The sequence below is a fragment of the Antechinus flavipes genome, chromosome 6 (assembly GCF_016432865.1).
Source record: "Antechinus flavipes isolate AdamAnt ecotype Samford, QLD, Australia chromosome 6, AdamAnt_v2, whole genome shotgun sequence".
NCBI lineage: Eukaryota > Metazoa > Chordata > Mammalia > Dasyuromorphia > Dasyuridae > Antechinus > Antechinus flavipes.
The window spans coordinates 157,316,180-157,328,845 of record NC_067403.1 but is presented as its reverse complement, the minus strand read 5'-3'; the positions used below and the strand labels follow the sequence as shown (position 1 = coordinate 157,328,845).

The 12,666-nt window shown below is 32.2% G+C and overlaps 1 protein-coding gene across 4 annotated transcripts in view; it reads right to left on the bottom strand.

Annotated features, from left to right (window-relative positions):
* The window catches only part of MAPK10 (mitogen-activated protein kinase 10), a 174,204-nt gene that overhangs the window by 59,681 nt on the left and 101,857 nt on the right, over positions 1 to 12,666 (bottom strand). For all 4 annotated transcript variants that reach the window (XM_051967700.1, XM_051967699.1, XM_051967698.1 and 1 more), the window contains one exon: positions 2,618 to 2,747. In XM_051967700.1, the coding sequence (XP_051823660.1) occupies positions 2,618 to 2,747 (130 nt within the window). The remainder of the gene's footprint in view (positions 1 to 2,617; positions 2,748 to 12,666) is intronic.

Genomic DNA, 12,666 nt, shown 5'->3' with positions numbered 1-12,666 from the left:
TTTTGGAGAAATGTTTACTACCAAATATTCTTTCTATGGCCTTCTCAGTAAATGTTTTCTAAAATCTAATTTAATCTGGCTGATATATTATGAATGTGGAACATATCAGTGAGAAAATCAGCATCCTCAATGTTATCCCCAAAATCTTGAAAATGAGAGAGCCACCATTAGAGATACTTGCTAGCACTTGCAGGAGTAGCCAAGAAGAGATGCCACATATACTTAAGGAAATAAACTGTAGTTAAAATAAAATTTAGTGTTATCATACAATTTGGGGGGAATTTCCCACCAAATGACTCATTGAACAAAAAAATAGTGTACTCAGCTCCTGCATGCCTATTCCAGGAAAAGCCTGAAGTTCACATCAGACCAAATAAAGATCAGAAAATTCAATTAGATACATATCCTTGGATCTAACAATACCACTATGAGGCATAAATCCCAAAGGAAATTTTTTTTAAAAGTTAAAGGACCTAGATGTACAAAAACATTTATAGCAACTTTTTCATTCTTTTCTTTTTAATAATTGCCTTTTATTTTCAAAATCCATGCAGAGTTTTCAAAAGTCACCTTTATAAAACCTTGTGTTCCAAGGTTTTCTCCCTGCCTTACACCCACCCCCATCTGCCAGACAAGTAATCTAATCTGTTAAACATGTGCAGTTCTACACATATTTCCACATTTATCATGCTATACAAGAAAAATCAGATCAAAAAGGAAAAAAGATGAGAAAGAAAGGGAAAAAAGCAAGCAAACAACAAGTCTTTTTGGATGCAGATGGCTTCTTCTTCAAAGCAAAGAACTGGAAATTGAGGGGATACCCATGAACAGGGGAAAGGCGCAGAGAGAGGCGGGGAGGGAGGGAGGGAGAGAGGAGTGAGAAAAGAGAGAGAGAGAGAGAGAAAGAGAGAGAGCGCTAGCGCCTCATTTTCTCCAGGATAGCATAAAAGATCATCCAAAATCCTGAGAGCAATAGAAGAGGCTGCCGTCTCAGGTTTGCCTCCCAATGTTGAGATTTATAGGCCAGGGAAATATATATAGTTGTAAGGCTTTGTGTCTGGAGGCAGCAAGAATTAAGGACTTCTACAAGAAAGCCCCAAGGTTCTTGGAAAGTCACACTTGAAGCCATAGGGAGTAATAGTAGGAAATGCCTGGTACTGTACTACTACTCTCAAATCAAGGGCTCTAAGTTCTTAGATAGTCTCTCCTGAAAAACCAGAAAATGCTTTGAGGAGTCAGCATTCTGAACCTCAAAACTTGAGGGAGACTCAATCCCAGGAATTAGAAATGATAGCTTGACCTGAAAAGTCAAAGCCAGTTAAAGGAGGAGAAGCTACTCCACCCAAAAGTAAATCTGGGAATAGATTCTGGTCCTGGAATAAAATCCAATTGAGGAATTAAAATTTTGACATAAATAAATTGTCAGTATCAACTATTTTTTTTGCAAATCTAGACATTCTCCCAAAATAAATGAGTAATTCCATAAAAACTATAAGCAAAAATTAAAAGAAACAAAGAATTTTCCACAAGAACTTAATGAATACCTAGGGGAAAAAAAGAAATTTTTAAAAATTAAATGAAAACTCTGGAGTAAAGAACTGGAAGGAGAATAAATAATTTGGAAGGGAAAGCAGTAAATTTAACCAAGAATAAACTCCATTAAAATGAAAACAGACCAGGCAGAAATTAATTACTACATGGAAAGAAAACTCATCTCAAAAAGAATAGAACATTCTGTGTTTGAATTAAAATTAAAAGATTGAAAAATGGAAGAAAATACAAAATAGCTGATTTTTTTCCTAAAAAACTACAAAACAAGTTAAGAAGGAAAAATTTAAGAATGAGGGAACTTCAATAAAATCAACAATCAATGAAAAAAATTGTTTAAATCAATCAAAAAATGTGATCACTATATTGCAAGAAATCATAAATGAAAATTGCTCAGATATTTCAAGACTGAAGAGTAAAATAATTACCTCATAAGAAGAATCCGCACCCCAAAATTCTAGTAATGTCATCACCAAACTAATAATTATCATATTAAAGCAAAAAAAAAAATTGAGTACCATTTTCTTATACCACCTATTACTGTGAATTGCATAAGATGAAAAGTTTTTTTCAAAAATTACAAAAGCTATGTAAAGTAATGGATGTGTAGTATACAGTATTATGTAGTATATTATTGTATTACAAAAAACACTCTAAAACAGAAGGTATACATAAAAAAAAAATAAGAAACCAGCAGATGGGGCTAGAACTGATAAAGAAATGTCATAGTTTCTGTTGATAAAACAGCTATTAAAAATAAATACTCCATGACTTTGAAGTTTTGTTGGTTATATGGGTCAAATAGGACAAAGTAATCAAAGAAGGCTAATTTTATTCAAAGGGAATATCTTTGGGATTAATCATTCAATACCACATAGTTTTTAAAGAACTGTGATACAAAAAACAAACATGAGGGCAAACTAAATATACATAATAGCAAAAGTGATCTTAAATTATGGGAGCCATAGAGTAAGATAATTTTTCATAGTAGGGTATGTAATTTTCCTCTTATTTAATAAACAAATTTTCCAACCCAAAAAGCAAAAAAAAAAAAAAAAAAAACACTCACATTTTTATGATTCACACACTTCATGAGGACTAGCTCCCTGTAAGCTCGTTTTGCATGTGTTTGGTTCTGAAATGGTCTGCTGAGCTTCTTAATGGCCACATTTCTGTCAAGGACAGCATCATACGCAGCACTGCAGCGATCACAAGCAAAACACAAAATGCAAAATTAATGACAAAGGAAATTGTAGAAATTCTGCTATTAAATAATACATAAGGTGAATGAGTAGACTTCAATGTATTATCCCTAAGAAGACATAGAAAACATAATCCAGAAAAATTTGCAAGAAATATTTGCACTAGTAAAGGGATATGCATGAAGAAAAACATTCATACTGTATATATTCAATTACAGTTTATTTCTTTCTCAATTCAAAATTTTCTCCTTTTATGCCTATTTTGGCTTTATTTGCTGTTTTTCTCTTTTTAAAAATTGAATGTTGTTCAATTGTTTTCCAGTCATATCCAACTCTTCATGACAGAGATACTGGGATGGGAAATTAAGCAGGCAGAATTAAGTAATTTGTCCAAGATCACAGAGTTAGTAAATGTCTAAGGCTAAATGAGTCTTTATGATTCCAGGTCCAGTACTCTATCCACCGTGCCACCTGGTTGCACCAAAAATATTATACTGAGGCCATTAATAAGGGAAACAATTTTTCCTCTAAGGATGCTGTTTTATTGTTATGATTATTTGTAAAATTTTTCTTTGACCCACTCTTTGAAATTTCATTCACACAGACACAAAACATACCCTTTCAGTAGACCCCAGTGGGATCTTATTACTTGCAAAATCAAATGTAAAATTCTGTTTGGCTTTTAAAGCCCTTCATAATTAGGTCTCTTCCTTTCTTTCCAGGCATCTTATACCTTATTCCCCTTCATATAAACTTCAATCCAGTGACACAGGCCTTCTTGCTATTATGCACATACTAATTTCATTTCCCAACTCCTGACATTTTCCCTGCATGTCTCCCATGCATAAGACTTCATCCTCATCTTCACTTTCTGGATTCCTTGACTTCCTACAAATGTCAGCTGAACCCCCACCACTTGCAAAAAAACTTTTTATGGTCCTCCTTAATCAAAGCACTTTCTCTAAAAGAATATCTCCCAATTCCCAAGGAAATCATAAAGGAGGGAAAACGACCCACATGTACAAAAATGTTTGTAGTGGTTCTTTTTGTGGTAACAGATTTGGAAAATGATTAAATACCCATCAATTGGGGAATGGCTGAATAAGCTGTCATATATGAAGATAATGGAATATTATTGTTCTATTAAAAATAATGAACAAACAAGCTGATTTTAGAAAGGCCTGGAAAGATTTACACAAACTGATCCTGAGTGAAACAAGCAGAATCAATAATATATTTTACACAATAACAGCAAGAATGTGTAATGATCTACTGTGAAAAACTTTGTTCTTCTCAGTGGTTCAGTGATCCAAAGCAATCCCAATAGGCTTTGAACAGAAAATGTCATCTGCATCCAGAAAAAGAATTAAGGAGACTGAATGTAAATCAACACATGGTATGTTCATTTCTTTTTTTTTTTAATCTCTTCCACAGTTTTTCCCCTTTACTCTGATTTTTCTCTCCCTACGTGATTCATAAAGCAATGTGCATTGAAAATAATTTTTTTAAAAGAGAGTATCAAATAGACATATTAAAAAATATCTCCTATTAATCCCATCTATAACCTATTTCTACATGCTTGTTTATCTGTTGTCTCCCTCAAAAGACTATGAGCTCATTGAGAGGAAAGGCTATTTTTATTTTTTGTATTTCTTTACATCTTTAGCACTTAGCACAGAGCATAGCACATAAGTGCTTAAAAAATACTTGTTGACTTATTACTAAATCTCCATTTAGTTCTCTGTCTTCTGATAGTGTTTCCTTGCACTGATTATTATTTTATTGTGTTATGGTCTATAAAAGATGTGATTTAGCACTCATACTATTAAACATTAATTAGTAATTTTTCTGTGCTCAAATGCATGGTGTGGATGTGTATAGACATGCATATTTTTAACAATGCCAGGTGGTTGTTAAGTATGTATATTCTTTAGTAGTCACATTTAGAAGATGCAATTAATCTTTGTGCTCTAAATTTTTCAAGAGTTTGTTCAAGTCTCTATTTTTCCTTTTGTTTATTTTTCAGCTCTAAGAAAGAAATATTAAAATATCTTACTATTTTGTGTCTAGATGTTGTACTTTTGCAGATTTACTATGATCAAGAATATAAGAATAGTTCAAAGTTTAAAAATTCAACACGATAATTAACATAAAAAGAAAGTATTTAAAACCACCTAAGTATATGAATAAATTTGGAAAAAGTAAAATAAACATTTTTGAAAAAAAATCTGAAAAATATAGATATATAGGCAACTTTTTAAAAAATTTACCTAAACTCAAAATCTAGAATTTTACATAATGGGAAAACACTAGAAACTTCCCCAATAAATAGAGAAGTGAATCAAGATATATCCTTCCCTGTCTCCCCATTATCTGCCCTATTCATAAAAATGATAGCAACAACAATAGGATAAGAAAGACAAATGAAAGAAATAAAGGATGAGAAACAGTATGGTGCTAGACAGGGTGCTAGACAAAGTCAGGAAGACCTGATTTTTAATCCTTCCTCAGACAGATGTTACCTTAAACAAGTCACAATCCTACTGTGCATTTGCCTCAGTTTTATCATCTATAGAATGACAGAGTTGGACTCCATAGTATTTAAGATCCCTGAGAAAACTGTCCCTATTTGCTAATGATAAGATGGTTTACTTAGAAAAGCTTAACAAAGCAGGAAAGAAACTGAGACAGTTAATAACTTCAATAAAGTTGCACAAACCCACAAAAATCAACATTTCTAAATTAAAACATTAAAACAAATCAGGAGGCAGTAACACAAAGGGAAGTACAATACAAAATAACCAGTAAATCCATAAAAAATATCTCAATGTAGCAAAATACAAAATATTCTGGATAAATAGAATTATAAACACTTCTTTAAGAAATAATAACAGTTTTCAAAAGGAATAGCCAATGTTTATGGCTTTATTGTGAAAATATAATAAAAACGATGATTCTTTGAAATTCATTTGTAATGTGTTATGCCAATGAAACTGCCAGAAGGATTAATTAGAGAACTAGAAAAAAATTATTATTATTTTAAGGAACCAAAAATCTAAACTAAAAAGGGAAATAATGAAAAAAGTTAGAAATGAAGTCTTTTCAAAGTCTTAAAATAAGCAAAAACTCAGTAATCATATAAACCATTTGGTAGTGATTAAAAAATGGAAAAGTGAAAGAGTAGTCAAATGAGCCAATGTTTGATAAACTCTAAACCAATATGCTGCCTAGAATATAATATCCTCTGTCAAAAATTTCTGATAAAACTAGCCAACAATATTATCATTCCAATTGTGTTCTATTTTATTGACAAAAATTTCTTTCCCCTCTTCCTAATGGTAAGAAAAAAGAAAACTAAATTTGTTTCCAACAAACAGACATAATCAAGCAAAAGCTATTTCCATGTTGGTCATATCTAAGAATATATCTTTTATTCTGCATATTTACTCTATCATTTTTTTTCTGTTAGGAGATGGCAAACATACTTCATTATTGATTTCTGAAATTGTGGTTAGACCATTGCATTGATTTGAGTTCTTGAATCTTTGTAAGTCTTTTTTCTTTACAATATTGCTATAATCATAAAAATTGTTTTCCTGATTCTATATCACTTCGTAAGAATCTTCCCAGATTTCTTTAAAACCATCCCCTTCATTTTTAATAGCCCAATAGTATTCCTTAATATTTATATATTCCCAAATTTATGAGAACTCCCTTAGTTTTCCAGTTGTCAACACTCACAAAAATTCACATAAATATTTTTGTACTTATGGATGCTTTTGTTCTCTCTTTGTTCTCTTTGATGTTAGACTATATAGTGCTATTGCTTGGTCAGAGAATATACAAAGTTTAGTAACTTTGGAGGCATAGTTCAAAACTGTTTTCATGAATCACAGTTTCATCAACTGTGCTTAATGTGCCTGTTTTCTCAAAGTCCCTTCCAAAGGTGTCCTTTTCCGTTTTTGTCAACTTTGACAATCCAACGGATGTGAATGATTAGTGATTAGAAGTAATATCTTCATGTAGTTATTGACAATTTGTATTTCTTTCCCCAAAAACTACATATTTATATCCTTAACCACTTATCAATTAGAACTGATTCTTATTCTTAAATATCTAAACCAGTTATTTAAATTTGGAAATAAAGATCATCATAAATTAAGTCTTGATCAACATATTAAAATCATAATAAATACAACCTAAATTACATAAAATAATTTTTCCCATCCTTCTCCCTTCCTTCTCCCCATGCCTTCTATTTCCCCTTATTAACAGTGAACTCCTTTTTCTCTTTTAGCTGTTCTTCTTTTAAGATCATTAAGATATAACCAGTCCTAGTATTCTGTTCTTATTTGCTAATGATATAGTTTGAAATCATAGGGAATCAGCAGATGCTAATGGAAAGAATTTGCTTAACTAAAATTTCAGGTTACAAAATAAGTCTACAACAATCAATTGTCCCTAAAGCAAAGGCTTTAGGGGTAGCTGGGTTTGAACATAGCCACATTCCCAAAGCAGAGGAACTTTCATCTGTCAAAAAATGTGGGGAATCAGGGGTCTGTGTCTGAGAAGATTAAGGGAACCTCTGCTAACAAGAAACGCCATCTGTGCTGCTGAGACATGGCACAGGCGAGAAAGAACCAGCTTAGGCACAGTGAGTACAGAAGCAGTAGGGGGCAGGGAAGCTGCTGGCAGGAATATTTAAAAGACAATGGAATTCTTGGTTTGGGGTGCCAGGCCAGAGGATAGAACTGAAGAAAGACTTGAACCAAAGGTTCTCTCTTCCCCATGCCAGGTCTAGAGGTGATTACATAAACAATTAAATTCTTATTTAAAAAAAAAATGAGCAGGCAAAAGAGAAAGAAAACCCAGTACAGAAAGTTACAATGGGAATAGGAAGACCAGGATTCATCTTCAAAAGTACTATAGTAAAGAAAAAGCCTCTCCTGCCTCAAAGAGTAATGTTAAATGGTTTCCTACCCCAAAAAAATTCATGGAAAAACTAAAAAAAAAAAAAAACTTTAAAAATTAAATGAAAGACTGAGGAAAAACTAAAAAAGAAAAAAGATCAATTCAAGAAAACCAAGAATATTATCAGTAGAAAAACAACCAACTAGAAAAGAAGATCAAGAGTCCTAAGTAAATGACTCTTTGAAAATTAGAATTGGACAAAGGGAAACCAGTGAAGTTACAGATGATCAAGTAATAATACAACAAAATATTTTAAAAATGAAAAAATAATTTTGACAGTTTTTTTATGCTTTCTTGAAATGTAATGGGTACAATCTCTCTCTCTCTTTTTTTTTTTTTTTTTTTTTTTATCTTGGCTTTCAGAGAGTCGAGAAATTCTTAAATTATCTCTCCTCGACTTTTATTTTCCAGATTAGCTGTTTTTCTGATGAGAAATATTTCACATTTTATTCTCTTTTTCTCCCATTGTTTTATTGTTTCTTGATGTCTCATGGAGACATTAGCTTCTACTTGCTCAATTCTAATTTTTAAGGAATTATTTTCTTCAATGAGCTTTTGTACCACTATTTCCATTTAGCCAATTCTTGTTTTTAAACAGTTATTGTCATCAGTGAAATTTTGTACCTGAAATTTTAGTGAAGGAAATTCTTTCCATTAGAATCTGCTGGTTTCCTATGATTTCAAACTGCATCACTAACAAATAAGAACAGAGTACCGAGGATTGGTTATATCTTAATGATCTTAAAAGAAGAATAGTCAAATTCCATTTTTAAGATGTTATTTTCTTCAATAATTTACATGCCTCTTTTATAAGCTGTTAATGTCTTTTCATAATTTTCTTCCATCATTCTCATTTTTTTTCCTAATTTTTCTTATATTATTTTGAAAATCTTTTCTTATTATTAAAGCTTTTTATTTTCAGAACATATGCATAATTTTCAACATTCACCCTTGCAAAATTTCCTCTCTTAGACAGCAAGTAATCCAATATATCTTAAACATGTGTGATTCTTCTATACATATTTCTACAATTATGATGCTGCAAAAGAAAAATCAGATCAAAAAGGAAAAAAATAAGAAAGAAAACAAAATACAAGAAAACAACAAAAAAGTGAAAATACTATGTTGTGATCCACACTCAGTCCCTACAGTCCTTTCTCTCAGTGTAGATGGCTCTCTCCATCAAAAGACCATTGGAATTAGCCTGAATCATCTCATTGTTGAAAAGAACCCTGTTGAACTGATGCTAAGTGAAACAAGCAGAACCAGGAGATCATTATATACCTCAACAATGATACTGTTTGAGGATGTATTCTGATGGAAGTAGATTTCTTCGATAAAGAGAGCTTTAATTGATCAAAGATGGACAGAAGCAGCTACACCCAAAGGAAGAACACTGGGAAATGAATATAAACTGCTTGCATTTTTGTTTTTCTTCCCGGGTTATTTTTACTTTCTGAATTCAATTCTCCCTGTGCAACAAGAAAACTGTTCAGTTCTGCACACATATATTGTATCTAGGATATACTGTAACCTATTCAACATGTAAAGGACTGCTTGCCATCTAGGAGAGGGGGTGGAGGGAGGGAGGGGAAAAATCGGAACAGAAGTGAATGCAAGGGATAATGCTGTAAAAAATTACTCCGGCATGGGTTCTATCAATAAAAAGTTATTTAAAAAAAAAAAAGAAAGAAAGAAAGAAAAGAACCATGTTCATCAGAATTGATCATCATATAATCTTGTTGCTGTGAAAAATGATTTCCTGATTCTGCTCATTTCACTCAGCATCAGTTCATGTAAGCCTTTCTGAAATCATCCTGCTGATTGTTTCTTACAGAACAATAATATTCTGGAACATTCATATACCATAACTCATTCAGCAATTCTCTGATGGGCATCCATTCAATTTCTAGTTTCTTGCCAGTACAAAAAAGGGTTGCCACAAACATTTTTGCATATGTGGGTCTCTTTCCCTCCTTTATGATCTCTCTGGGATACAAGGTCAATAGAGACACTGCTGGATCAAAAAATTTGCACAGATGATGGTCCTTTGAGCATAGTTTCAAATTTCTCTCCAGAACGGTTGCATCATTTCACAACTCCACCAACAATACACCAGTATCCCAGTTTCCCCCATCCCCTCCAATTTATTTATCATTATCTTTTCCTGTCATCTTAGCCAATCTGAGAGGTGTGTAGTGGTAACTCAGATTTGTCTTAATTTGCATTTCCCTGATCAATAGTGATTTAGAGCATCAAAAAAATCTTTTTTTAAGCTCTTTAGGGAATTCTTATCAGGTTTGTGTCATATTCACATTTTTTTTCCTTTGAGCCTTTGTTTGTATCTTTTTTGACATATGTTATCCTCTTCTTTATTTGTATATTTATCTTCTCTATCACCATAATAAATTTTTAGGTTCAGGTCCTTTTATTGTTCTTGTTTGCTCATTTTTTTCAAACTTTTTCTTGAATTTGAACTTTATGTTAAAGTGGGCTTGGTTCCCAAGATAGGGGCAGGATTATGTACAGCTGTCTTGGATATATGAGGAAGAGGCAATAGGAATAATGTATCTAAGTCTTCCAATGTTATTTTTAATATAGTAACTGGCACACAACGTGGATAAAACTGGCCATATGTATCTGATTATTTTCACTTGGGGGAACAAGATTTTTTTTAAATTTTTTTTCTTTCACTCTTCCCATAGTTCTTTTTGGAATTATGTCAAATTTACATTTTCTTTAGAGCTTTTGCCTATAGATATTTTCAAATCATTATCTTCTCAGTTTGTGTTACCCCAAAAGATCTTTATGATCAGCTTCTTTTTTTGCTGTTGATTATTCATATTTCCAACCTATTTCTTGACTTTGACCTTTATCATAGTGTTGGGCTATGCTCAGTGCTAACACAAAAATCTCCTGGAATCTCTTTCAGCTGTTTCATCCCTTTACTATCCCTGAGTATATCATTGCTGCTGGTTTCCATCACTGCTCCTACTGCTGCATCGATGTTTCACCATACTTTTGGATGACCCCACCTTCTCCTAGGCTGACATCAGCTAGAAAATTACTTACTGTGACTTGATTTCTTATCCTATTCAAAATATGATTTCATATGCTTTTAAAAAGTTATTTAAAAAGTGGGTTTGGGAAAATTCAGCAGAATTCTTACTTGGCAAGAACTGCCATTTGTCTTCCTTTCTTCCCTACTCCCCATACTCCCATTTCTTAGTCAAAGGATCATATATTTAGAGACAAAAGGGACCATAAGAAGGTACATTATTACACAATGCATGCAAGTACGCATACACATACATACACTTACACAAACACACACATACTCATCTTTCACTCCTATTTTACAAATGAATACATTAAAGCTCTGAAAAATTGAATCATCCAAACTACACTAGTGAGAGGATATGCACTGAAATCCTAGTACTCTCTCTCTGATTCCAAATCCAATGTTTGTTTGGTTTTTTTCCTGGCTACTAGGCTACCTTTTTTAGGGTTACAATATATGGGCACATTTTCAAGTTCCTTTCTTTTTTCAGTATGATCATTTTTCATGGGTTCACTCAGACATAAGTAAAGGCCAAGCACTTAACTTCTGTTTTGCTCATTTTTTATCTCATCTATAAAATGGGGATAATAAAAGTATCTAATTCTCTACATTGTGGAAAGGATAAAGAGAGACTGTATTCGTTAAATGTTATTTTGTTGTACCAACATAGCTACAATACTGCCAAGTTCTGGACTGCATAGGATTGTTTTTGTTCATGTAGACTATTCTTTAGGGCATGTACAGAAGAGCTGATTTTTCATACATTTCTGATAATATAAATAGCTGTCTTATGGGGTCTTATGGGGGGCAAAACAGAATTTTTTCCAACTTAATATGGGAAGAATCCAATGAACTAATTTTAGGAGTGAATTTTATTGAATGAATTTCTATTTAATCATAATTAATTCAACCTTTATTTTATGTGTTTTTGACAACAATGTTTTTACACATTATAGACACTAGAGAAGCTTTTAACCAACATCAAACTTACTGTCTCTACTTTAAAATGACCATTTTGCCTTATCATTTATTTCTTACTAGAAATTAAAGTATTTAATAACTTGATCTGAAATTCTTCGTGGTTAAAATAAAGTTTATATGTGTTAGTCACCAAACTTTATTTCATGTTTTTGAGAATTCTTGTTCTTGGAATTTGAGTTAGTGATAGAAACATATTATTATATGTCTTTTATCTGATTTGTTACCTCCCAAGATAAAATTACTTGTAAATGCCAAAAAAAAAAAATAAATTTCAGAGAAAGAAGAAAAAAAACTTATTGACTTCTTAGTTGACACAATACCATTTCCAACTTGGTTTACAATTAAAGAGTAGTCTGAGCTTGGTAATAAATGATTCCAAAGTAAGATGTTATATGTCTCCAACTAAGTTTATCATAGAAGAAAGTAGGAGCTGGTCCCTAGAATGGCACTGAAATAATAAATGAGAAAAGACAATAGAGAATTTCATGCTGTTCCTCTCTTCCTCTGCTGTTCTTTTCCTTCCTTTTAGTTTCCTTAGGATCTTCCTATGTTATAGTATATTATAATCAGTTTATGACCTTGTCTTGGAATTTAATAGGAGAAAGAAAGTAGGCTAGCTCACATCTGAGATCTCAAAATTCTCACTACCATAGAAATCTATTTTTACACCAATATTGTTCTATTTTAAATTAAATTATTTTGAATAATTGAACATTATGATCCCAGAGGAATTAAAATTCCAAATAACCAAAGGAGAAATGGAAAGATACCTCATCACTGTGGGTGAGCAGGTTACAACATAAACTAAAAGTGGTGAAATGTCTGATTGGAAAAAGGAGAGATCACAATCACAACAATAGATGACAAACCTAAATGGTACAATGGTAAACTTGAGATGACAAC